At 39.5% G+C, this 26,709-nt stretch overlaps 2 protein-coding genes across 3 annotated transcripts in view; one reads left to right on the top strand and one right to left on the bottom strand.

The window, feature by feature from the left end:
* ESF1 (ESF1 nucleolar pre-rRNA processing protein homolog) overlaps positions 1-18,733 on the bottom strand; it is a 32,780-nt gene extending 14,047 nt beyond the window's left edge. The window contains exons 1-9 of one of the 2 annotated variants that reach the window (XM_010403063.4): positions 18,276-18,569; positions 16,310-17,006; positions 15,221-15,549; positions 14,350-14,463; positions 13,561-13,661; positions 12,291-12,443; positions 10,709-10,823; positions 9,652-9,790; positions 2,902-3,063 (exon numbers count right to left, since the gene is read on the bottom strand). In XM_010403063.4, coding sequence (XP_010401365.2) covers positions 2,902-3,063; positions 9,652-9,790; positions 10,709-10,823; positions 12,291-12,443; positions 13,561-13,661; positions 14,350-14,463; positions 15,221-15,549; positions 16,310-17,006 — 1,810 coding nt within the window. In that variant the 5' untranslated portion in view covers positions 18,276-18,569. Of the gene's footprint in view, positions 1-2,901; positions 3,064-9,651; positions 9,791-10,708; positions 10,824-12,290; positions 12,444-13,560; positions 13,662-14,349; positions 14,464-15,220; positions 15,550-16,309; positions 17,007-18,275; positions 18,570-18,668 lie in introns of those variants that run through there. The other variant, XM_010403062.4, reaches the window with a different exon arrangement.
* A 62-nt stretch (positions 18,734-18,795) lies between these two features.
* On the top strand, positions 18,796-26,293 carry NDUFAF5 (NADH:ubiquinone oxidoreductase complex assembly factor 5). The gene is given in 12 exon segments (XM_010403064.3): positions 18,796-18,960; positions 18,962-19,036; positions 19,580-19,620; positions 19,845-19,908; positions 20,563-20,610; positions 20,712-20,815; positions 21,294-21,333; positions 23,056-23,253; positions 23,850-23,910; positions 25,148-25,231; positions 25,599-25,681; positions 25,814-26,293. Coding segments are annotated over 12 exon segments (1,029 nt in total). The 5' UTR covers positions 18,796-18,816; the 3' UTR covers positions 25,901-26,293.
* The last annotated feature ends 416 nt before the right edge of the window (positions 26,294-26,709 follow it).

Consider the following 26,709-nt stretch of genomic DNA (forward strand, 5'->3'; position numbering starts at 1 on the left):
ATATTTCAACAGACATAAACTAGTTCTGAAAAAAATTAGGAGTCTTCAGAGATTACAACAAAAACTATTTTTGAATGTCCAGAATGCTCCAACTGAACATAAGTGGTTTTGAAATTTAAATAAGCACATTTGTTCAAGAAAAAATAACAACTAATGCTCCTCCCTCCCATAAAGAAGCACAACCTCAAGCATGTATATAGTGCCAGAGCTATAAACTACTGTTCAGCATGTGCTGCCTATGCTCCACCATATAAAAAACATATATAAAAGAATATCCCCTTCAGGTGTGCAGGACCTCTTCTCCAAATGCTGCCTAAAAGCAGTAATGGCTGAATTTTTGACTCAAAAGCAAACTTAAGACACCCATTTTCCCTTTTAGGACTTGGGTTTCGGACAAAACCGTATTGCAGGGGTCAATAGCCAGAAGTGGCACTGTTGACCTTGTGGAGGTGAACTGTCTCTAACAAAGGCAAGTGAACAAGTCTATGATTTCCAAAACCTCTGCTCTTCAATAATCCTCTACTTTTTCAGGGTAAGAAATGAGGAAATGTTAACATATCCTGTAAAACCATAGTTGCTAAAGTAACATTAAATACTATAAACTACCCTTGTAAAATTCATTGCACACACATGCACATTGAACCCAAAATTATATGAACAAACCTGACCCTGTGCATGGACATCCAGCTAAATTTAGACAAAGTCAGTCAAATTTATCAAGATAGGGGGTTTTTGTTTGCTTGTTTGGGTTTTTTTACCATCCCTCCCTCAAAAGAGATGAGGACATGGCAAAAGTCTAGGAGTCCTACAAGAAGATGCAGTCAGGAAGGGGTTGGACTAGGTATAAGTATGCAACAAATCCAATTTTCTAAAGTCAAGTTCCATAGCAAAGAAACAGGGAGCCCATGCATTAAGGAACTGGATTCCATCTCTACTACAGTTAAAACTCCATTTCTACTAAATGTCAATGCAGTTTACTCGTAACATGCAAGGCACAGTCTTAAAGACAGCCTCTTACAAAACTTCTTGTTCTCCCAGGGCAAGCAAGGCTAAAGAGTTTCCTTTGGTCTCCCTTAAAACAATTTTCCATCTCCTAAAATGAAGGGTTTGCTCTAGATTCCTGACTATGTTACCACATTAAGGTACCCAAACTTTTTTAAATTTACAGAACTTCTTTCATAAAATTTGCAAAATTCTTCAAAAAACAGAATGCATAACAAACAAAAAAACCTCCAAACGTGTTTTTCAAAACCAACAGAAAAACACATAAATAAATATAAATACAAATATATATAAATACAAATATATATAAATACAAAACACACTCCTAGCAGCAACTGGTTCATCTGTGGCTTCCACCTTCAATCTGAAAGGTGGCAACAACTCTCTGTAGAAATCTTACAAAGCTACGTACGTATGAAAACTCCTTGGCCTTGAATGCTCAGTGACACAATGAATTAACTACTGAGTGAGCAACATCGTGAATGCAAGTACTGACACACAGTGGACAGATGGAGTACAACGCTGTGTCAGCGAGCACTTGTCCTGGCTGCATGATACATGCTTTTCCAAAAGGGTTTTGACAGAATTCATGTCAGAAATTACTGGAATTATAAAAGCACGATTGAAAGCACACAACTATTTTTAATGCCCGTGTATCCTCTAGAACACAGATCTTATGAAGAAACAGGAATAAAATTGTTCCGTTCAGTTTAGTCCATTTCAGTGAACTGCTACAGACCAGAGTATTTCAAACTGAGCAGAACTTCTGTTCAGCAGAAGTTATCTGAGTGAACTCAGAATAATATTTGTGTAAATCATATCATTAGATATGCATTCCTAGCTGGGAATTCCCATCAGCAGTGAAGGGCCTAGATTCTGGTATGTGTCTGGTCTTGCTACTTGCAGTAAGAGATCAGGGCTGTGTCCTAACACAGGCTGCAGTCCCACACCTGCTGCACCTTGCTGCTCCCAAGAAGGGAATGTCATACTTCCCTAGTCTTTCAGCTGCACCATTTAACCCTCTGAACATCTGCCTATCTGACATGCTAACTCAGTGGAAAAGATCCAGATTTTTTCTTTTCCAGAGTAGTTCTGTTATTTTAGCGAACAAAATTAGGCTTGCAAGGAGATCTACCAAGTGCCAAGGCTGGTACAGGCAGTCAGAATGAGCTTTGGGCCAGGGTCAAGGTGATGCCACAGTGAAAACCTTTCCCTTTGTGGATATAGGGAGCTGTTAAACTGGCTCATTACACCTCAGGGAAAGCATTCAGTTTGAGTGTTTTTTTTGTCATAAAGAAAAAAAAAGAACTAGACACTCGTTTTTGGCTGTCAGGATGGGTTCTGCTGGGATGCTATATGGTGAAGTTACCTTTCATTAATTTCTGATGTCAATCTGGATGTCACTATTCCCCAGCCTTTCCTGGTACTTTGCTTTCTCCCAGAGCAGTTTCACTGGAAGGTCAGACTTTTCCCTTTTCTGCTCCCCCAAATCTTTAGCATTATGCAGGCAACATTTCCAAACCACTCTCCTCTAATTATACACTATGTTTCCAAATCATACTGGTTTTCATTTTTAAAAGTGCAAGTATGTTTTATGAATCTATAGCAAACACATGAATTCTACTTTAAAAAAAAGTCTATAAAGTGATAATTGAAAAAGCAAGTACAAAAAATCCTGGCGAAAAAATAATCTATAAAGAGAAACTTACAGCTGAGGAACTGAGTTCAGACATGTTATTTCTTCTATTTCCCTCACTGTAAACAATCTGGATTTCAATTTATGGGGAAAAAAAGGGTTTGTTTCTCCTACTATAAATTCAGCACCTTACACTATATCCCTGTCAGCAGACCAATATTGCATATCCTCCAAGGCAGGAAAATAAAAAAAATAAACCTTACCTGGAACCCATTTAATCTCCATTCCTATATCCTTTTCTTCCTGTTTTTTCTCTTTTTCTTGGATACTTTGCAAAAGTTCTCTGTACTTGGCAATTTGCTCTTCATCATCTTTTTGGCTTTTCCTCAGTTTGTCATCTTCCATTTCATTAACTACATCACCATCTAAGAGGAGAGAGCAAAGTTATCACAGAGAGCCTCAAGAAAGTGACCAACTGAAGTTTATCTTTAGGAAACAAACCTAAGACACACACATTACTTTTAAAAGATAATATAAAATATTTTCATCTGTTATTACCCCACAGAACAACCAGTTTAAGAATTCCCTTATTTAGATGAAATAAAAATAGTATCTGAAAAGACAAAAGAGAATTTGTCCAGTAAAGGAAATCACTGACGGGGCACAGCATCCTTTACCGTAATTTTAAATTATTAGTTTTAGAGTCCTTTCCAGCATAGTACCTAAATCTCTGAAACCAGTGGTGTAAAGCATTTTGAAAATAAAATGCTGCTTTTTGACAAACAGCAAGAGTCTGTAAAAGAGATAATTATTCAATGCCTTAATCTTCAGTGACTTGCTGAATGAACAAATGAAGCAAGACAGAAAAGAGGACTTCTTTTTTCCTTGTTTTTAGGAAAAAAATCAACTAAAATGTTACTTACAATAAGCTTTTAAACGAGTATTTCAGTGAAAACAGACTTGAAAAATGCTGCAACTCCTTTAACTGTAGAAAACTAGGTTTGGGGCAGGGTCATCTTTTCTTTTTCTCTGGATGAGCAGTAAAGCTGTGCTTCCTACAGTACTGAATTGAGTGGACAGCATAACTGGTGTCCAGAAATGTGTCCCAGTTCCAAGTCTGGTCTTTGGCTAAAACTGAGGTGTGGCAGTGTTCTCGCCCCATTCCATCACTGCAAGAAGCTGGTTGTTGACTGGAGGCAGAAATCTTTACTGCTCATAGAATCACAGAATCATTTAGGCTGGAAAAGACCTTTAAGATCATCGAATCCAACTGTTAGCCCAGCATGGCTAAGCTGCCACTGCATCATGTCCACAAGTGCCACATCTACATGGCTTTTAAATACCTCTGGGGATGGTGATCGAGCCACTTTCCTGGGCAGCCTGTTCCAATACCCACAGCCCTTCCCTCATTCACTAAGAGGGTTACCCTGCCATAAGAGGAGATTAATTTAGTCAAGCAGGAACCTGCCCTGCACAAACCTGTGCTGACTGGCCTGAGCCTCTGGTTGTCCTGTAGGGTACCTACATGATAGCCCTCAAGATGACCCACTCCGTGACCTCCCCAGCATTGATGCTGGGCTGACAGGCCTGTAGTTCCCTGCACTCTCCTTCCACCACTTTGTGTAGATGGGCATTACATTTGCTAACTTCCAGTCAACTGGGACTTCTCTGATTATCCAGGACTGCTGAAAAATGATGGAAAGTGGCTAAGTGAGCATATCATATCTGCCAGCTCCCTCAGTACCCTTGGGTGGATCCCATCTGGCCCCAGAGACTTGTGTGTCTCTAAGTAGTGGTGTAGCAGGTCACTGACCATTTCCCTTGGGATTAAGGGGGCTTCTTTCTGCTCCCTGTTCCTGTCTCCCAGTTCAGGTACCCAGAACTGGTGTTACTATTTAAGACTGAGGGCAAAGGAGGCATTAGGTACTGCAGTCTTTCCCTCATCCTTTGTCACTGCGCCTCTCTCTGCATCCAGTAAAGGATGGAGATTCTCCTTAGCTCTCCTCTTATTGTTAATGTGTTTATAGAAACAATTTTTGTCTTTCACGGCAGTAACCAGGTTAAATTCTAGATTGGCTGTGACCCTTCTAATTTTCTCCCTGCATAACCTCACAGCACCCTTGTAGTCCCCCTGAATTGCCTGCCCCATCTTCCAAAGTTCATAAACCTTCCTTTCTTTCCTAAGTTCCAGCCAAAGCTCTCTGTTCAGCCAGGCTGGGCTCGTTCCCTGCTGGCTCATCTTTTGCACGGCACATGGGTACAGTCAACTGCAGCTGCTTTTCCACTTTCCTCATCAGAAGCTGAGATCTAAGAAGGAAGCATCTGCTCATTCAGAAAGCAAAAGGCAACTATGTTTTGAAGACAAGTAGAAAAAGAAGACATTTGGTTGTTTCTTCTTCCTAGTGTCCTGAGAAAGAAGCTCTACTGGATGGGAACTGAAGAAATCTTTGAGCCAAAAGAGGATCCCTAGAACCTTGATAGGCAAGGGGCTACCAGTTTGTATTTATCACTCATTTTGCTAGGAGAAATTTAAGTGCCAATGCATATTGTCATTCTTTCTCATTTAGATAGAAGTTGTGTTTCTTCTGTCAAAACTAACAGTTTTAAAACAAATGTTCAACATCGCCTTCAAAAGAACTGTAGGAGCTTTTAAATCTGTAAGCAAATAAAGCACATTTGACAACAGATGCAAGAAAGGAAAGTGAGCTGAGTATGTTCTCAAAGTTTGCTCAGAGTTCAAATAACCTTGTCAGCGGCTTTCAAGTATCACACTGTATTGCACAACATCAGGAACCACTTTGATGGATATTAAGGCAGCAATGCTTTCTGCCAACAGCTTGTTCAAAGGCTTTTTGAAGAAAACACACAAACCAAAAAGTTCTGGGGCATTAACCGCTGCACTGCAAGAGAAATACAATCAACCTGGGAAGGAGAAAAAGGCAAAAACTGATGAAATCTAGAGTATAAAATAAAGTATATTCTTATTGTTTTCAAAAGAAAGAAGTAATAGAAGTGCTAAAAGATTTAAAAAGAATGAATTTCAAATCATGAGGCTGGTCAGAAACATTCCAATACAACAATTTGTTTTTAAAAGATGACATTAATACAAAATATAACCACATGCAGAGGCTCAATATGTTAAATTGGTGATTGGCAGCTGAGATCACGTTCTTGTAATCACAGGGTTGTGAAGAGATTGTGTTCGTAGTTTATCTTGCAATAGCTGAGTAGATGATTCCTTTTTTTAAAAAACCTCAGCCTTAAAAATTAAAGGCAGTAGAAAACTTGTAGCAGATATAACATTTGACAAGAGGTCTGCTGCAAGGCTGAATTTTTTTTAAAGATGAGGGGGAATTTTCTTTCCATGATGTAATGGCAAAGCAGAAAACTCAGCTAATGACTTGGATGCTGATGGCCATACCATAAAAATTGCCTTAAATGTCTCAATTCTATCCAGGGTAGTTATTCAAATTCAGATAGATAAAAAATAAAACCCAAAATACCTACAATGCATGTAGACCGACAGGATTAAAACTAAATGCTTCACACTCCAGTATTCAAGAATCAAGTCTGAGGTAGAGGTTTTTGCACTGCACTACAGCATGCTATGAAAAACTGAATGTGCTGAACTCAGTCTTGAGCCAGAAAATAATGACAAAGAAAACACTGGGGTTTAAACCCATTTTCCCACATTCTAAGCACTTCCTGAACATGGAGTTGTGCAAATCCCATTAGGTCATCCCAATGATAATAAAAAAATGGAAAAATTTAGAATATGAAATGAAGTTTATTCAAAGCTTGTCAGAATTGATGCCTTTTTGTAAGATTTTTCAGAAAGAAAAGATATTAGAAGAAGAGAATGCAACACAGATAACAGTAAATGAAGGGTAAACATTAATTTATGGCATTTTCTTAGATTTTTTTTGCATTTTCCTTCAGGTCTTTGTAGTCTAACCATCGAGGGATGTGCACCGGGTCTTTAAACCTCCCCTTGCAAACCAGGTGAGTGTTGTAGCTGCAGCCTCTCAGCAGCTGTCTGTGCAGAGGTGACCTGGCATCAGTAGAGCCATGCCTCTGAGCCAGCCAGACCTAAGCCAAGGTTAACACTGGCAATCAGAGTCAGTCCTGAGTAGGGACTCACTGGCCTGCAAAAACACACAGAGATGTGTTCTTCAAGTTACTGGACACCTCCCACAGTTTATACGAACCTCCTGGAAGGAATGCTGACATGACCCTTATTGGCCTTCCAAGCACCTTTAATTACAAAACAAACCCAACCCAATAGTTCCTGCAAGCATGCTTTGGAAAAGTATCCAACACCTGCATCAGCTGTATCCAGTTTCTGATGCTTCACGGAAAGAAAATAATCAGGTTGTGGTATTTGTATTCTGAAATTCCCATGATATTCCACCCAGGCTTGGCCAACTCATAAACTGCTAAATCCTCTTGCTTCTTCTTTCCAGAGACAATAATAAATAACTGCATGTTCTACTTCTGTCACCCTCCATTTCTTAGTCTTCTGTAATAGCTCTAGCAAATATAAACACATGTGGATACTGTTCATCTTTAAGAGAAAAAGGCTGTATTGTTATCTAATAAAATGCTATATTATGCATTTAAATTTATGTATATAGTCATGAGTTATTGCACCAAATAGTTCTCAGAATTGTAAAAAGATTTAATATCTGGTCTGACTCTATTTAACCTTAATTATTGAAAATAAGATTCAGCAGCATTATTTGAACAAAAACTCCTCCCTCCCAACCACTACATTTCCTTTCTCTGCACTTGTGCACCTCTGGCATCGGGGCAGCAGCACAAAACAAAGACCTACTGGGTTTGCAGAGTCTTATATCGGAAGTCAAATACCACAGGAGGCTGGGCTTCCTGCTCAGATTCCTACTGAGTAGAGCAGGGATCTACATGGAGTTTCCTACAAGCCTGGTGGTGTTCAGTAAGTGTTTGGACAACTCTTAGGTTTAGCTTTTAGGTTGCCCTTTGTGGAGTCACAACTTGGACCCAGTGGTCCTCATGGGTCCCTTCCAACTCAGGATATTCTGTGACTCCATGATTCTATCAAGACTAGCTAATTTTAAAAAATCCTATAAAAGTATTTTATCATATATTCTGTTTCAGTATTTGTGTGCTGTGCAAAGCAGAACAGCAGAAAAGATGTTGCTCTTGCAAAGATAAAAAAAAAACAGATGAAAAGCTTAGACATAAACCCCATAATGCTTAATTTGAAGCATATTTAAAATGCCATACACTAAGTCACTGGTGCTCATTGTCAAAATAGCAATTATGGACTGGATTTAATGAATGCCACAAACACTTCCTAATTGGGATAAATGTACCCAAGTAGCAGAAAATTCAGAAGCAATGTAAAGGAGAAATTTTGTGCTGTGAACCACAACATTCCAGGTCACTGAAATCCCTGATGTCACAGAACTGTTGTTTAACAGTAATACTAACATTCATGATGCACATATTTTAAGTTGAAAAAATTCCATGAAAAAAAAATTAGAACAGGCCAACAAAAACCTGTTTATAAATAAAACATTTTAATAAGTTTGAAAAGTACAAATAGAAGTCCAGGACATTTTTTCCCTCCTTATCAGACTCCTACATTTCCATTCAAGCAGCTGACATTGATTTTTCCCATTTGTGCATAGCACCACATAATTCTGCTGGACGGAACCCTGACAGATGGAATCCTGTTTTGTATCACATAACTGAATGGATAAAACGTCAGGAACACATTAAAGACATGACAACATAATTCCTCTCTTAATAACTTACTTTTCAAAACATCATTTGTATCTAGACATTTCCAGGTTTAAAATTTATTAGTGCGATAAGATTACTTAAGGTCATTTTTTTTTCCTTCCCAGAAATGGAATTTTACTCTTTAAAATTTCTGAAGTGTTGTTCCCATGGCTATTTGCTTTCATCACCACCCTACCATAGATGCTGTTCTTTAACATCATGGTAGCCTTGTATGTGAGAGGAGATGGAAATGCTTTACTCTGAATCCCCTGCTCCCCTTTAGACTTCACTAAGCATTGATAGAGAAACTAAAGCTCACAACAGTGCAGTTTGTGAGTTTTTATGTAAGATGAGAAACAAATGGACATTATCCCTGCCAATATATTGCCAAGCTGAGTTTTCTGCCACAAGATTTCCCAAATCTACAACCAAAAAAAACTGCAATGTTTTTTTGCATGCTCCAAGCTCATCTCTGCTTGCAGCAAGCTGCTTTAATGCGGGATAAATCAATTTTAAGATCTGTTTGAAAGACCTAATTAAGGCTTAATGAAATTTTATTTGCCTTGTAATCTAGGCTGTAGGTATTATTAAGAGCAGGACGCATTTCAGAATGAAAACAAGCAATTTAATAAGGAATTTAAACACTGGTGCACCATATGCAGAAGACTAAAGTACCTTGCGAAGTTAGATGAAATTCTCTTTATATTCTTAAGAAGTACATGAATCAAAAAGCACTTGAAAGATGTCCCTGTTCATCTAGTCATTAACCACCTTGCATTTCAAACTAGGACTTTTCCTCTGAAAAGGAAACACTTCAGCTTCTATGAGTCTGTAATTTATCTCAGAAATGGACAGATTAGAAGCAGATACTGCCAAACTTGACAAAGAGATGTCAAGGTACCCTGAAAAAAAAAGAAAAAAGGGGGTAGGAGGAGAAATAAAAAAGCAAGAAAATTATTTTCCACACAGAGGTGCAAGCTCCTATTCAGAAAGCAACTACTGTAGTCCAGTGGAAGGTGTCCCTGCCAGTGGCAGGGGGTTGGAGCTAGTTGGTCTTTTAGGTTCCTTCCAGTCTGAACCATTTAGTGATTCTGCTTACAGGCTCAATCATTATACAACAAATATAATTGTCCTTGTAAAAGATGACATTCAAAGCATTTTCTATAAATACAACATTTAAATATTTAAATAATTTGTGTTTAAAACCCTGCAGCTAATGACTTTGTGTACATTTATCACCAAAGTACCTTGCTGCTGTTCCTCCTCTTCTTCACTCGATGAAGCCAAATAAGCTTGAAAATCCATGTCAAGAAGCTCCTCTTTGTTAAAAGTTCTGCTGAGTGATGTTACTCGCTCATGATCTGTCTCATCCCATGTGATATCTACCTTAAAAATAAGAATGCCAGTTGTAGAAGCTGGAACACTAAAACTAAACACTGTAATGCTGTCTTTTTAGGGAAAATTATTTTATACCTTCCATTCAAGACACAATATAAACCTGTTAGTCATGCTCTCTACTCACTATAATAACCATTTAGTAACAGGAATTTAATTATAACATTTTGGAATTTATTCTACAGTCGGTTTCAATGAATTTGAACTACAAGAAGAACTGAAGAGATCTCCTCATGCACTGAATGGTTCTGTAAGAGCAGGTCCCACAACACAAAACCTCTGTAAGCCAAATTTCCTTTGTGGCAACAGATACTGGTGTTGAAGCAGGCACCAACCCCTCTCTTTTCCTCTTCCAGCAGCAATTCACTGGTGGAATCACATGCAGATTGCAATGGGGACAATGAAAGTGTTTGCGCAACTGCACCCTCAACCAGAACGTGAAACAGATCTGACTGAAAAATGATCCAGCAGAAAGTTCTTATTTCTCAACTAATCACTCCTCCAATCTGGTTCATTTCATGGCCAGATGGAAATTTTGGCTGTCAGTAGGACAGAGTAGGAATGAATTGCTACAAGGAGGGGAAGCAACTGTTGAAGCCTGGCATTACCACCAAAACGGCTCTTACCGATTAATACACTAACATCCATTTTAGGCAAATTAAAAGATTTAACTGTAAATAATAAAGCAATTTCATGTGCAACTTGTCATAGAGATAAAATGAAGCCCAATCTCTTTTAAAATCCAACTTGTGGGTCCATAACATGCTTAAATCTTTTAATACATTTGATGTCTTTATTTTGAAATGGTGAAGATAATCAGGAATCTTTTCCCGAGTACATATATCATTCAAAAGCTGACAGCAAAACTAAACAAATAAGAAAAACATTACAAAAACACTGTAAAGATACCTTTGATGTTCCCATAGCAGCAGATGTGAAGTACTTTGGCTTATAAGCAGCTATGTTCACTTCTGAGGCTACATCTTTTGGCTTATCATCAAATGTAACATTATCTGGAATAAATCTTAAAGGCAAATAAAATGTGTTATTCTTCAAATACATTGGGAAATTGCATAGTATAAACAGTCTAAGCTTTCATGAGTATGGTACATCAGCATGAAAGAATTAGCTAAAATAAAAAGGCGGTAAGCCTGAAAAGGGAACAAAAGAAATGGACAAGTACTCCACACATGTAAGATTCATTGCCTGGCTTCTGCAGGTCTGCTCCACAGGTTTTCAGTGTATAACAACACCCTGTTTGGGAAGTATTTCAATTTTCAGTCTGGTATAAACAGGGTTGCAGATGGTTTTTTGGGTGTTTTTCTTTGTTTTAAGAACCATCTTAATATTAAAAATTAAAAAGAAAAAAGCGAATAAAAGAGGATTTGGAAACAGATGAAAAAAAATTCCAAGCCTTTTAGGAAAGCCTGGTACATCTTGAAAATTATAATGAATAAGGAAAAAAAAAGTTTAAAAGACCAAAGTCATGAGTAGCAACCAAAGAACTTAGTTTAAAAAAAACAAAAACCTTGGTATACTACATGAGGAATTACTTGTGATTTTTTTAAAATCTTTGCAAATGTAATCTGATAAATAGTAGTCTACATTAAAATTTAACAAAGCAGAAGATTAGGAAAATCACTGGAGAATTTCAAACACCTGTGTTTGTTGTAAAACATTACCAGTGTTTAAAATGTTTACACATTTTACATGTTTACATAGTCACACATGTTCACATATTCACTTAGCAAAGATGTCTTTTCCAAAATGGTTCAAAGCAAAGTAACTAAGTTCCCCTAGAAAATTATTCAAAGCAAAAAAAAAACCTTAACTTTCACTGATTTCCAAGAGTGTCCATAACAGAGGCCCCAGCAGACAAACAGGGCTTCTGCCACAACTTTTTATGATTTAGTAACTTTTCTGTTTAGACTGAAAGGGGTTTTTTGCAACAAAAGGAAATACTAACAATAAAGCAAACCACAATTTAAAATCCTTTCTTCCCCAAACATGACTTTGGAAATACCAGAGCATCCAGCTCATTCACAAGGGCTAACACATCTATTGCAGCTTTGTGACAACAGCAGCAATAATCTTGCCCTGTGGTAAGGAATCCCAAAAAAGAGCCACTTCTGGACCCTTGGGGAGAGAAAAAGAAAAAAGCAACAGTGCATTGTTTCATTTCCTGAATCCTATCACTTTACTTAATTGTACCAAAAGCTTGAAGATGTAATGAGAACATTTTATCTGGATTTCCGGAAAATAATCTCTCTACGCAGACATCCTCTTGAACTTCCCACGTTACAATAAAAACGGTCAAAAAGAAGAAAGAAGAACCAAAGGGAAACCTAACAACTCACTGGATGCCCAATTTATCTTCATATCTTGTTTTGCTTACAGAGTGAAGTCAATAAAGTTTACTCCAAATTATTATAAACTGCCTTTAATTCACCCTCCCTGGCCCAACATGTAAAAATATCACCAGTGGAGCTACCTCAGGTCTATGAAAGAGCAGCTACTTTCAAATTCCAGTCCATCACATTCCTCATAAATTTTATTGGCTGTTGCAGGAGAATCACATTCTACAACTGCATAGAAGTATTTCAGTCGCTTAAACTGGTATTCCCGCAGTTTTTCCCTATAAATCCTGCAAAAGTGGAGAAAAGACCAGTCAGGTGAGCTGGCTGTAACATCTTGTTATTTGCAAAATATGTTAATCCAACTCGTTAAAAACATGTGCCAACCAAGCACTCTTCTAATCTTGTAAGGCTCGATATTAAACAGCACAAAGTTCCACCAGTATTCAGTTTTGCTCAAGTAAAAAGACTATTTCACACAGTTTTATTAAGTGTAAAATCTGTATATGACTCCATTGAAAGATCACAAGGATGAGGTTCTGTGAAGCTGAAGGGCACAGGCACAGGTATCACTGAGGTACCTCTGGGATACCTGGGTTTGTTTGTTGGATTGCAGATGCTCTCAAGCCCACTGAGCAGTAAATCTAACGCTTCAGGATGCACCTTGAGGCACACAGTGAAGAGGACCTCAGAACGCGCTCTGCGTCCACCTTACACTCCCCTGATGCACTAGAGAATGCCTTCAAAGGGATCTACCCTTATGTCAGAAGCATCTAGATTTTCTAAATACAGGGCAGTCCAGCAGGATGCATTATACAAATATGGCCCCAATCAGGCTACCAAACATCTGGGAATTCTGGAAAAATATCAAAGCAAAACCTTTAACAAAAGTTTAAAAAAAGCAAGAAAGACATGCCCGAAGAAGTCAGGACAATGGTAGGACTGAGGAGCTCAGCCTGGGAAGCCAGGGCTGCTGCTGATGGCACTCCAGAAATCTCAATCTGGGAATTCTTGGACTAAGTTAAGGTCCCTGTTGATTCACAGGTAAGAATTTTGACAGTGAGCACTAAGGGGAGTTTACTGCACAAATGGCAATTTGTAGAAGAGAAATGCTGTTTTTTTAAGCTCCCCATGTATTTGTTCCATTGATTATTCCAATGAGCTACATCATAAAATTTTGAACTCACATCAACAAGCAAATCTTCTCAAGTTTCATCATAATGCATTTATTAAATGCACTGACAATGAACCAAGGGTTGTAAAACAACCCTTGAAAAAAACTGAAAAATTAAGCTGTCCACGGGACATTTCCACATATGAACTCCTGGAAACAGGAGTTGATTGGGATTTTCACTAAGAATTAAACATATTATATCTCTTATTTGAAGACAAAATTAAAATTAATACCCATCATCCTCTGTGGTATTCTCTGGAAGATCGAACAGTTCCACAGGTCCTTTTTGTTCTTCCTCTTTCAATCTCTCTTTTCCAAACTCTGAAGGATAAATCTACAAATACAACAATACAAAACTAAAGCTTAAACTGTGACACAATGTACACTAACTAAGAAAAAATATCTCTCCAGGCTTTTACACTTTACAGTTTTTATTTAAGATCAGTTAAGGGATCAATTCCATCAGATTTATTACCTTCCTAATTTTAATGTATGGAAAAGACAGCAGAATAACCAAACTGCCTGCCAGGAATCTTGAGACAGATGAAGAACAACACGAACCCTAACTTTGCTCATTCTACTGTGGCCCTTTTCAGGAAGAGGTATCTGATTAAAATTTCTCAGAGAGCTGAGGCAGACACTAAATGGAAAAATATAACTTAATTGGCCAGAATACAACCAATTTATTAGTAAGGTCTAAGGCTGGGTTATCTGCCGTGCAGACCACTGAAAATTAAACTAATCAAGGAAATGTAGTCTCCTCCTACTAGAACTAAGAACTTCACTATTAGTGTCAGAGAACCAGCACTGAGAGCCAACCTCATAAACATGAGAAGTCAATGGCTTTGGCCTCTAACTCTGCCAAATACATGCCTGTTACAGCGAGTTAAATTGCAACACAGTTTCTCTTTAAACACATTAATATTTCTTTTGGTTCTCTACACCACTGTCTTACTTCTTATTTTGCAGTCTATTTCTTTTATCAGTAAAAGTCAGTTCTCTTTTTAGAGATCAAGTCTTACCTTAACAGAAAACACTGTTCCTCCTTTGGGTGTGAAAGAATTAAATAGAGCCAGCAAATCCTTAGCCTTCAACCTATCCCAATCCATATTACAAACTGCCAATCTGCTTGTAATCTGAAAGAAAAGAACATAAAATTCATAGGTTTAATTCTTAACTGTTGTGAGGAATACACAATTCTCTTGCAGAACTCAGTGGTAAAAAAGTCAGCAATAAACTTTGCTGAAAAAAATAAAAGCAGCATTGTCCTCATGGCTTTTTATCACTTAAACTAGCAAAGATCAGAAGCAGCAATTACCAGAGCACATAAAAAGGACATAAATAGTGAAGCACCACAGAATGGACTGCATCAATCACAGATTTAGAACTGCAGCGACAACATAATCACTTAGGATCTTGTTATCAAACATTGTTAGTTTCAAGAACAATCACTACCCCTGTATTGTGGCAGCACTAGAGTACTGTGATTTCTTACACACTGATTGTGCTAGTTGTGAAGTCCTATTTCGCTGTCTAATGATATCTTAATTTCTTAAAGTGTGAGTTAAATAACTAAATTTTTGAAAAGTGAAAAAAATCAGTAGTGAACAAAAGCAGCACTATCCAAATTCTGGAATTTCTGAAAGGCTCAATTTTGTTTGTCCTTTCACCTGCAGACAGCTTATCTATAGGTATAGGTAAGTGTGCTTAGGGGGAAGAGGAGATACCAGTGAAAACTGCAAGTCTCTCATTGTCAGACAATTTCACCATCACTTCCATTCTGTCACTAAAAGGCTGAAAAACCTTTACAAAAAATACTCCCACAAACTGTATGAACTCATAACATTTCTGAGTTTGTCATGTAGCAACTTTTCACATGCAAAGTATTGTTACCTCATCTCCACGAGGGGCATCTTTATCCAACTCGCGCCACAAGTGCTCGATCTCTGGCTCCTTTGGAAACAGCTCGTTCAAGTCCTCATCATCCTCTGAGCTCGTTTCAATGTTCCCTATGCCTCTGGCTAGATCAGGCCCACTATCACTTTCTTCATCACCTTCTGAATCACTGTCATCTTCACCCATTTCCCCATCATCTTCTGGCTCCTCTTCCTCGCCTGTTTCTCCACCATCTTCTGATTCCTCTTCTTCCGATTCTGCATCCTCACTTGCAGAAGTTTCTTCCTCTAACTGGCTTTTACATTTTACACTTTGGTCACAGACGTCTGAGCACAGAAAGATAAACATTAGACACCTATTTTTATGTTAGAATTACATATGACCCTTTACAAAAAGGAAAACTTCAGGGCTTTTTCATACCTATTTACAGGACCCCCGAAAGGTGTAATGATGCAGGAGCAAATAACAGAAAACATCGGTGTTGCCGCGCTTGTTTGTCTAGTCTGGTCTAATCTAATGTAAATACTCTTTAGGCCTACAATTGTATTATCAATCTCAACTGTAATTAAATATACTGCTATTTCATTTATCTTACAGAACCAACAGGTAGAAATCAGTTTAATAATGGAGGCTATACACATGCACAAGCAATATAAATAAAGTTTTTCTTCAAACTTTTCTTCAAGTTACCTGTTCTTTCCAATCTCCTTTAATATTAATGGCTCAATGCTGCCATGTTTACAATTTCAGTCCACAAGTTGTGATGTGCCTTCATGGTATCAGTTCATGTATCTGCTGTTCAGTTTGATAAATACAGCAGCATATATGCTGTTATAAATTTTACTTTCCTAACTAACCAACAATTTCAGCACCAACAATTAAAAGGACAGGGATGCTCACAATCTTACTGAAGAATCAGAACTGATTCTATACAGAGCTGACCAACTCCAATCTTCCAGGAACACTGAATCTGAGTCAGTCAGCTATTTTATAACTGATCTTGCAAAATATCTTCCATGGACAAAACGAAAGCAACAACATCCAAATAAACACAGCTGAATTCTCCTCCTTATTCGAACAACTAACCTGATTCTTTTATTTTCTCTCCTAGGGAGTGGTCCCTCGTGGGAGCTTTGACTGACTTAGTACCATTTGCTTGTGAAGACTTTTCCTTGTTTTGAATTGAAATGGATCTTCCCCCTGATGCACCTCCTTGTTTGTTCTCCCCTCTGGGTAAAAGGCCCTTGTTTCCCCGAGAGCGATCAACTTCCATTGCCATTTTCTGTGAATCCTCCTTCAAGCTGAACTTAGATTTACTTTTTTGTCCTTCTTTTTTAAGGTCATTTAGTGCAGTCACTGCTTCACATGTTTGGTCCACCCCTTGTTTGGATTTTTTGCTCTCCTCCTTTGGGAGGCCACCGGCAATGGCCGTTGCAGAATCCGCTTCTCCTTTACCTTTAGCTTTCTTTTTCTTTTTTTTCTTTACAGTGAGTTCTTTACTATCACTTTCTGAAAGATCAGAGTCAGATTCCGACAAGGCATAAAACTTCCTGAGGTTCTCTGTAGAGGTATAGTTAACAGGGCGACCTCTTTTATCCACTGTGTATCTCAGCTTGAACTTCTTGTCATGAAACATCGCTCGGAATCGCTTGTCAATCTTGACTTTACGTTCCTTTTCAGGCATCTCCCAAAACCTGGGATCCCTTGCGACGCAGCTGAACCGGCCATCGCTCAGTATTTCCTCCTGGGATGACATTTTTGATGCCATTGAAGACTTGGACATCTACAATATGGAAAAAACCCCATCATTTCTGATTAAAAAAACCTCAACCAATGAACACAGACTTAGATATGTGACTGAAAAAAACAAGGATTAAACAAAGTTGGATTTCTAACCTATACCTAAAAAGTTCTTTCCAAAAGCACATATGACAATTTCAGAGCATCACACACCACCTGGCTGGAAGGGACCTCAAAGATCATCTGGCCCAACATTTCTTGGCAAAAGCGTTGCATATACAAGATGGCCCAGCACTCTGTCCAGCCAAATCTTGTACGTGCGAATCCACCGCTTCCCTGCGGAGATTATTCCAATGGCTGAATGTTCTCATTGAGGAAAATGTTCCTCTTGTATCTAAGTGGAATCTCCCAAGGAATAACTTATACCCATTACCCCTTGTCTCTTGCTTGTGACTCCTTGTAGAAAGAGAGTCTCCATCATCTCTGTAGCCACCTTTTAAATACTGGAACATGAGAATAAGGTCTCCCCTGAGCCTTCTTTCCTCAAGGCTGAACAAACCCAGCTCTCTCTGCCTTTCCTCACATGGCAGCTTCCCAGTCCGTTGGTCATCTTTGTGGCCCTCCTCTCGACCCTCCCCAGTCTGCCCACATCTTTTTTGTGGGGCAGGAACCAAAACTGAACACAGAGTTCCCGATGTGACCTGACAAGCACCAAGTGGGATAATGACTTCTTTATCTCTGCTGGTGACGTCTGGTTGATGGAACTCAGCACCCTGTTGGCTTTGCTGCAGCAGCAGATTTAAACAAGTCACAAATAATCCTGTACCTACCACCGTCTCAGCCACAAATCTTTGCTTTGTCAGCTGCGCTGGCAGCCCAGAAACCCCCTGTGCCCCAGGCTGCATCCAAAGCTCCATGGGCAGCAGGTGAGGAAGGGAATTCTGCCCCTCTGCTCTGCTCAGGTGAGACCCCACCTCCAGTGCTGTGTCCAGATCTGGGGTCCCAGCACAGGAAGAACATGGAGCTGTTGGAGTCCAGAGACCACCAAGATAATTAGAGGGATGGAATTCCTCTCCTATGTGAAAAGACTGAGAGAATTGGGATTGTTCAGCTTGGAGAACAGAAGGCTTCAGAAGACCTAATTGTGACATTCCAGTATTTGAAAGAAGCCTACAAGAAAGATAGAGAAGGACTATTTACAGGGGTCTGGAGTAACAGGACAAAGGGGAATGGCTTCCAACTACTAGAAGGTAGGTTTAGATTACATAGGAGGAAAAAATTCTTCAGTGTGAGGGTGGTGAGGAACTGACACCGTTTACCCAGCGAAGATCTGGATGCCTCATCCCTGGAAATGTTCACGGCCAGGTTGGATGGAGCTCTGAGCAACGTGGTCTGGTGGAAGGTGCCCCTGCCCATGGAGAGGGTTTCGAACGAGATAGCGTTTGAGATTCCTTTCAACCCAGGCCATTCTATGATTCTACGAGAACGGCCACACATGGTCTGCAGACACATCCCTCCGTGACTCCCCACCAGACCCACACACAGGGCCTTTGGCGAGCTTAGCCCGGTGTCCACCTCAGCTACAGCCCACCAGCAACACCAGGTGCGCCGAGTCGGCTGCAGCCCCCGCACCCACTCCGTCCCCGACCCCAGCGACGGACGCGGCCGCAGGGAGGAGCCCAGAGGAAGCCCCGCTCGCACCGACCGTGCCCGAGGCCCGCCGCTCCCTCAAAGCGCCGCCCGCACGCTGCACGCCGCCACCGCACCGCCACTTCCGGCGGCGCTACGGCGGCCGCGGCGGGACACGGCTCTCCCGCGCGGCTCATGCGCAGAGGGCGTGCGAGGCCGAGCCGATGAGGGGTCTGGCCCGGCCGGCGCTGAGGGCGCGATGGTGCCGCCGGCTCTGGGCGCTGCCGGCGCGGGCCGCCGCCGCTTCGCCTGCTCCTCCTCCCACCGGAGCCTCGCCGGGCTCGGGTGCGCTGAACCCGTTCGACCGTCCGGCTGAAGCGGAAGCAGAAGAACTGGGCGGCGCTGCAGGCCGAGCCTGCCAAGTGCGATTACCTGCGGGAGGAGGTGTGGGGTCGGGGGGGGGCTGGCGGGGTCGCCTTGAGTGCTGTTGCCAGTTCCGGGCCCCGCAGTTTAGGGGGGATATTGAGGAGCTGGAGCGGGTCCAGAGAAGGGCAGCGGGGCTGGTGAAGGGGCTGGAGCACAAGTCCTCTGAGGGAGCTGGGGTGTTCAGCGTGGAGAAGAGAAAGCTCAGGGGTGGCCTTATCACTCTACAATTCACTGACAGCAGGATGTAGCCAGGTGGGAGTCGCTCTCTTGTCCCAAGCAGCCAGCGACAGGATAAGAGGTCTCAAGCTGTGCCAGGGGAAGTTGAGGTTGGACATTAGGAATTCCTTCGCAGAAAGGAGTGATCAGACATTGCAATGGGCTTCCCAGGGAGGTGGTGGAGTCGCCGTCCCTGAAGGTGTTTTAAGGAAAGACTGGACGTGGCACTCAGTGCCATGGTTTAGTTGACGAGGTGGTGTTTACTCATAGGTTGGACTTGATGATCTCAGAGGTCTTTTCCGGCCTCATTGATCCTGTGTTTCTGACCGCCGGCTCTTCCCCCAGGTCGGCGGCAGGATCGCGGACCGGGTGTTTGACATCACCAGGTGAGCCCCGCCGTGTCCCGCACCCTCCCCTCACCCCCAGGGGACGGGACCCTTGGGGAGAACCGCTGGGTGCGGAGCGCCTTTCCCCGCGGTGCCACAGAAGGATGCTCGACGGGCTGAGTTCAGTAAGGCCCGTAGAGATTAGTAGTGAAACTTGATATAATCTAAAATTAAAAATGTTTTAAGACTTGGTTATGCTATGTATTGCTAATCTTATCCTTTAGAACGTTTCCTCTCGCTTTGGATGTTGGCTCTGGAAGAGGTTACATAGCTCAGCACTTAACCAAGGTACTCTCTCTTCATACTTAAAGGTGTTTAAAGGGAGTTCATATGTGTTCCTCCCTTTCACAAAGAGCTCTGTTACAACTTAAAACAATTATCTGAGTCTTGATATGAGGTAAGTCGTCTCCCCCACACCTGTAGTTATCATTCAAAGCTCTGTGTTGTGCAGGCTGTTCTTAATTTATTGCCACTGAAAGCTTGACAAATGGTAGTGCAAGGGAAGTTATCTGCTATATAACAGTTAACTTATAGTTTTATGTAGGAATATGCATGGGTTTTTGGGGAATTTATTGGCCACAGTTAATTGTTAGAGAAGTGTCATTATGGAGATTTTAAAGCCATTAACAATTTACCCTTCATGAACCATGCTGTAAGTAGAGGTGCTTCCTTGGCTGTTAATCCATGGTTTATATTTAACTAAATTTATGGCTAAAATTACAAAACGTGTTTTCTGTCACCATTTCTGCCTCAGCTGTTCTCCCTGGGAGCAGGTGCCATGTTGGGTGGGGAAAAGTGCTTTCTGCTTTATATAAAGCTTTTATCAAAAGCTGAGAAGACTCTTTCTAACTTATTGTAAATAGGTGTAAGTGCTAAAAAATGACTTATGTCCATTTACAAAACAACTTAAATATTTCATAGACTTCTAAAATTTTATTTCAGGAAACAGTTGAAAAACTTATTCAAGTTGATATCGCAGAGAATGCTTTAGTAAGTAACTTTTTGAATGCTACAGTGCTTCAATTCTGTAATACAGGAAATCAAAAGAAGTGAGTTTCTGATGAGTTGTTTGCCTTCTAACCCAACATTAGAAAAACCCTATAGAATCTGAAATCCCGACGGTCAGGGTCGTAGCTGATGAGGAATTCCTTCCTTTCAAAGAAGATACATTTGATCTTGTTGTTAGCAGCTTAAGGTATGTATTAATAATTTTTTTTGTTTGTTTAAATTGTTAAGAATGTTCTTTTCAGAGTAGCTTTAAGGAAATAAATCCCACAAAGATTACTTGTCCATTAAAAAGCGATAAGAAATGTACTTGCATAGTTAATATGAGCATGCATTAGGAAAAACTGCTATCCTGGTGATTCTTCCTGTTTTGTTTGTTTACTTTCATTCAAAACACTTGGAGCTTCTCTCTTTCCTGCATTTTGACAAACTAGTCTCCAGGACTTGCATTTTCTCAACCAAAAAAAAGAAAGAAAAAAGTGCCATGTGGATAAACTTTGGTTCTTGTTTAGTATCAGTTTCAAGCAGGTGTTTCAGCATGGTTGCAGCTTGAGAAACCAGTTTGTGGCTTTGGCTCCTGAAACTTACTTAGATAATTAAATAGTTACTTGAATTCCCTAAATTTGATTTAATCTGAAATTGTAAAATGTACACTTCTGTTCTTTCAGTTTACATTGGGTGAATGACCTTCCTAAAGCTTTCAAAGAGGTAAGAAACTGGTTTTTAAAACTGTAAGTCAGCACTTGCCATTACTTGTACTCTGTATTTCCTGGTCTTCTTTAAATAAGAGACACAGAAATAACTCCTGTTGCACACAAGTATTTTTTTGCAATACTTTTGGCAGTTTGAGGAGCATCAGTTGATATTGCTGCTCATTTGCTCCCTCAAATCAGTTTGGAATAAATAGCTGAAACAACATGTTTGTGTAATATTTTGGATTCTCTACAGCTGTGATCATGGTAACTAATGTCACCTGAGGCAGTGCTATTGATTTTTCTTGTTGTTAGTTCTTACTATTTGTAGAACAATACTAAGCTTCTCCAGAACTGCTTTATGGAGCTTGAGTTATTTTTATGTCTCAGCTGTTTATTTTGAAATACAGCTTTGATCAAGGCTTTTTGGTTTTGAAATGAAGCAAATTCTTGTTGAGGACAAAAATTTTTTTTTTTTTTTTTTCAGTAACAGTTTTGGTCATTTTGGATTAGTTCAGCTCTTCCCTGCAGGTGTAAACTTCAGTCAAATCAAAAACATGGAGCAAGGACAAGGAACATGTTAACCATTTTGCTGTTTTTTCCATTTGTTTCAAATTGATCAGTCATTGCAGTGCTGTTTTATCACCTGTTGGTAGGAATAGGACTGCCCTACTGTTACTGAAATAATAAAAACCAATTGAAATGCATTCAGTACTTATAAAAAATACTTCTAAAGAAATATACAATTTTCACTGGAACTTAAGTATTCTATGTAGTGTCAAATACTTTCTCCCACAGTAAATATAACTGACACTGTCTCACAATGGGGAGGGAACTGGGCCTCTTGGCCAACTGTCTTGATTTCCTGTGTTGGTACCACTGTCTTTAACTAATGAAAACTGCCTTTAACTGCCTAATTTTCTTACCTATCAATTAAAGGCTTTTTTACTATCACAGAAAAGGTAGCTTGGTTAATACTTAATTAAAAAACAATTGAAAATATTTTTGTTTCTAAAGTGTTGGAAGCTTTTGCTGTCTTGTTAGCCTGATTATGTAATCAGGCTCTTCTGGATGTCTAAACCAGAGATCATTTCCAATTCTTAAAGAAAAAAGAAAGCATGAATTTATTGGCCTTCTCACTAAGAAGGGGGCTAGGACTTAGGAGACCAGAAAGCAGCTTGTCAGCCTTGGTGTTTGAGTTACGATATTGTTGTTCTGGCAAGTTAATAATAAGTAATGGTAGACATAATAAATATGGCATTACTTGGTTGTCTCAGAAGTGCAGAGATCACTACTGGAAACTAAAGCCTCCATTTCTCTTAAATCAAGCCATTAAGAAGTGCTTTTGCTCTCAGAAAGCAAAAGTAAATAGCATACTTATCTTAATCTACCCTCCTTTTAGGAGTAAATTAATTGAGAATATTGTTCTAGGAGTATTCTGCTGAAAATAGTTTACTCTCAATTTCCACAGTTTCTTCCATGTTTCCTGACTGTAAGTGTAATTTCTGAGGATTTACGCTTAGAAATAGAAAATAGCCTCTCTTCAGACAGAGTATTTGCTTACAGTGTGACCAGAAGCCATGGCATAGCTTGTCCCACAGAACACAGCTAACATTAAAAGTCTGTTACAGCTCTTAAAATGATTGCTTGAGTTCACTAAGAAAGAAAGGTCTAAGAAGCACTTAGTTATGTAGGCTTCATGTAGCAAAGCTGTGACCTGTGTATTTCTGTGTTGTAGATTCACCAGGTCCTCAAGCCCGACGGGGTGTTCATCGGAGCCATGTTTGGGGGGGACACTCTGTACGAGCTCCGCTGCTCCCTGCAGCTGGCAGAGCTGGAGAGGGAAGGGGGCTTCTCTCCTCACGTCTCGCCATTCACTGCCGTCGCCGATTTGGGACATCTGCTTTCCAGGGCTGGCTTTAACACCCTGACTGTGGTAATTATGAGTTAGAGAACAATCAGGCAGAACAATCCAGAACATCAGAGCTGCTGGAATATAAAAATCGCTATTTGCTAATGTAGTAAAAACATATTGCTTCCTTCTGTGTATGGTGCACCTCGCTGAAACAGGCTGCAGAAATAGCTTGGACTTCCTCCGGTTTTGGCTTTGTGGTGATTAATGGAACCAACCGAAGTGTATCTTTGGCTCGTGGCCCAGTAGAATTTGGATGGTTTTCTTGGAGAAATGTCAGAGAATGTTAGACCTGCATGAAAAACCTATAGACACTTGCTCTTTCTTTTAAAACCAAGAAGAAAATAATGGCATTTAAAATAAAATTTGATTGCATTTGGGCTACTAAGGAAAACTTTTTAGAAATGTTAAACTAGTACATGCTTCCTAGAAATATATTGTTTGAGCAGAAGAGGCAGATGAATAGAATTGCTGAGTGCTTTGGGTTGGAAGGGACCTTAAAAATCATCTTGTTCCAACCCTCCTGCCATGGGCAGGGAATAGTTTGGTAGTATAAGGTTGACATAATGCTATTGGTTTGGCTTGATATGCTCTAAAACTGAACTCCTCAATTCTTTTAGGATACTGATGAAATCCAGGTCAACTACCCGGGGTTATTTGAGGTTATGGAAGACTTGCAAGGCAAGTATATTCTTTGTGGAAACATAAAGGTTTTCTATATCAGTGGTGCAGACACAGAAGAGTTTTACTGTGTGTTTCTTAACTCCAAATCATAGAATCATGTGGGTGGGAAAGAAGCTTTAAAGGCCATCTAGTCCAACTCCCTGCAGTGAGCAAAGACGTCTTGAACTAGATCAGGTTGCTCAGAGCTCCGTCCAACCTGGTCTTGGATGTTTCCAGGTGTGGGGCATCCACCACCTCTCTGAGCAACCTGAGCCAGTGTTTTACCATCATCATCACAAAAAATTGCTTTCTTAAAAAAATAAATCTTACTGCAACAGGGGAAGCAGTAGTTTTTTTCCTGCTATCTAGTGAGTCAGGAGATTATGCCTGTCAGGAGATTTGTGTTGGGAAGCACAAGTCAAAGATTTGCTACTTCATGGTCTGCTGTGAACGTTCTGCTTCCCTGGGGTTCCTGTTCTGCATGAGCCTGTGTCAGTGTGAGGTGCAGAAAAGCCCTTAAAGGGAGACAGAAGCCAGTATCCCACACACTGACGGTTTCCTGTGAGCCTTTCTAATTACCAGGGCATTCAGCAAACTGCTTTGGAATGAGAATAAATATATCCTTAATTTGGAGTCTGCTGAGGAGCAGCAAACAATTGAGTAATGATTTTGTTAATATTCTGATTGCATTTGTCATGGATTGTAAAGCAGTCATTCACATGCAGTCTGTTGTTACTGACAGCAACTCAGGGCATTTCTTATCTGGATCAACTGCTGTTTGGAGTAATTCCTTAACGGAAAGGCAACTTTTATTCTCAGCAGAAACATTCAGATGCAGTAAGTGATTAAAAAGATTAGAATTGTGGTTGTTTTATTTTGTATTTTAAATCTATTGGGATAGTAATTTAAATGATTATCTGTTAAAACAATACAGTGATGTGTCTCAATAAACACTTTGTACTCATTCTTAAAATTAGTTATAACCCTAAATGTTTGAAGACTCAGGCTGAAGAAGTAATACTTTGAAATGATTCCTAGCAATGCAAACTGTAAATTGCAAAGCATGGGAATTAAAAGTTTTGGATTCTTACACATAAGAAACTCACCTAATGATTTGTGCTATGTTCTCCCTTACAGTGAAGTGCAGAGGTTCCGTACTTACTCTGGCTTAGTAAGAATCTGTCCTTAGTGCATGAGACTTAACTCATGGCATGTGCTATATCTTCTTTTTCTTAAAGCTGAAACATATTTTTAGGTATGGGGGAGAGTAATTGCTCTTGGAATAGAAAACCTCTGCTACACAGGGAGACAATGCTAGCAGCTGCTGCAATATACCAAGGTCAGTATTTGAGAGGTAATGAGTTCATCTAAAATGACTTTAAGAACAGTTTTTTCTGTGTCTTTTTCTATGACATTTGTGTAAAAAAAAACAAACAAAAAAACCCCACACAAAATACACCCGAAGCAAAACCAAAATCCCCAAATACTTCAGAACAAAATGCCATTGTCACAAGCTATTTTTAACCTTAATTATAATGCCAGGATTTGAACTATATGCACCAGTATGAGATATTTTTATTGTCCCAAATCTTTCACCAGGAGTCATTATGATGAATATGTCACGCTTAGTGCTGATGTGCTGAGAACTAAGTGTTTCTTAGAACTGACAGTCTGTACCTTTTCTGTCTCCCTTCCTGCCCTAGCAGAAATGTACGGAAACAGCGATGGCTCAGTACCTGCCACGTTTCAGATCTACTACATGATTGGCTGGAAATACCATGAATCACAGGTAATGTGAAGCTCTTATTTTCTCTTTGAACACACTTTTTAAAAAGTGATGTTTTAAAAGCTTTTTACAAAACATTTTAATTTAAAATTAGCGCTTTATGTATTTTTTTCTTCTTTTTTTTTTTTTTCTTAGGCAAAACCAGCCCAGCGAGGTTCTGCAACAGTTTCATTTGGAGATCTGTCAAAAATAGAAGGACTTCTTAAAAGAGGAAAAAAATAGTTGTTCATCAGAAATAATAATTGTCTTGAAACTTCTGTAAAACTTTTAATTGCAGACAGTCTTCACCTGTGTTTTTTTAGTGAAGACATCCTGAAATGCTAATAAAGTACATGCAGTAGAGGGTTTTTGTATTGTGCCACAGCATCATTTGTGTGAAATGGTGTTCATTTTTTTGTTTCTAGATAAATGTTTGAGCAGTTTGTTCTCTCAAGTCTTTGAGAAAACAATTCAACTCTCAACTTTTCATTAAATTACTATTTTCAAAAATAATGCCTCTTCCAGCATTTCAGTATCACAGGCTGCTCCAGGTATAGTTTACATGTCTTGAATGTATTTTTGAGTTATTTCTCAAATAGTAGATCATAATAAATAATAGTGTATTATAAAAGTAAAGAATGGCAGCAGGTATGTTTATAAGACATCCTATAAGAGAAACTACCAGCAAATACAAAGATATAAATTATTATGGTTTTAATGGATTGGAAAGTATGGGTAAAAAGTTATTGTGAGTATTGTTTGAGATTTGAATAATTGATAGTTAATCTAAATACTAGTTTAAAATTACGTTTACACATTACTTTCCACTTTTCTATGTCAGAGGCTAAAAAAGCAGTAATTTCGTAAAAAGGAGTAATTTCCTCCTTAGCTGTGCCATGAAGCTGTGACTTTTTCTGTCTATAACTGCATTACCGGAAATTTATATTAATTGCAACTATGATCCATTAATACAAGAAGTTTAGAAAAAAGTATCTGCCCAGAGATTTTGCTTGATTGCAGCATTCATAGAGACGGGGAGAAACAAAAAGAAC

The sequence above is a fragment of the Corvus cornix genome, chromosome 3 (assembly GCF_000738735.6).
Source record: "Corvus cornix cornix isolate S_Up_H32 chromosome 3, ASM73873v5, whole genome shotgun sequence".
Lineage (NCBI taxonomy): Eukaryota > Metazoa > Chordata > Aves > Passeriformes > Corvidae > Corvus > Corvus cornix.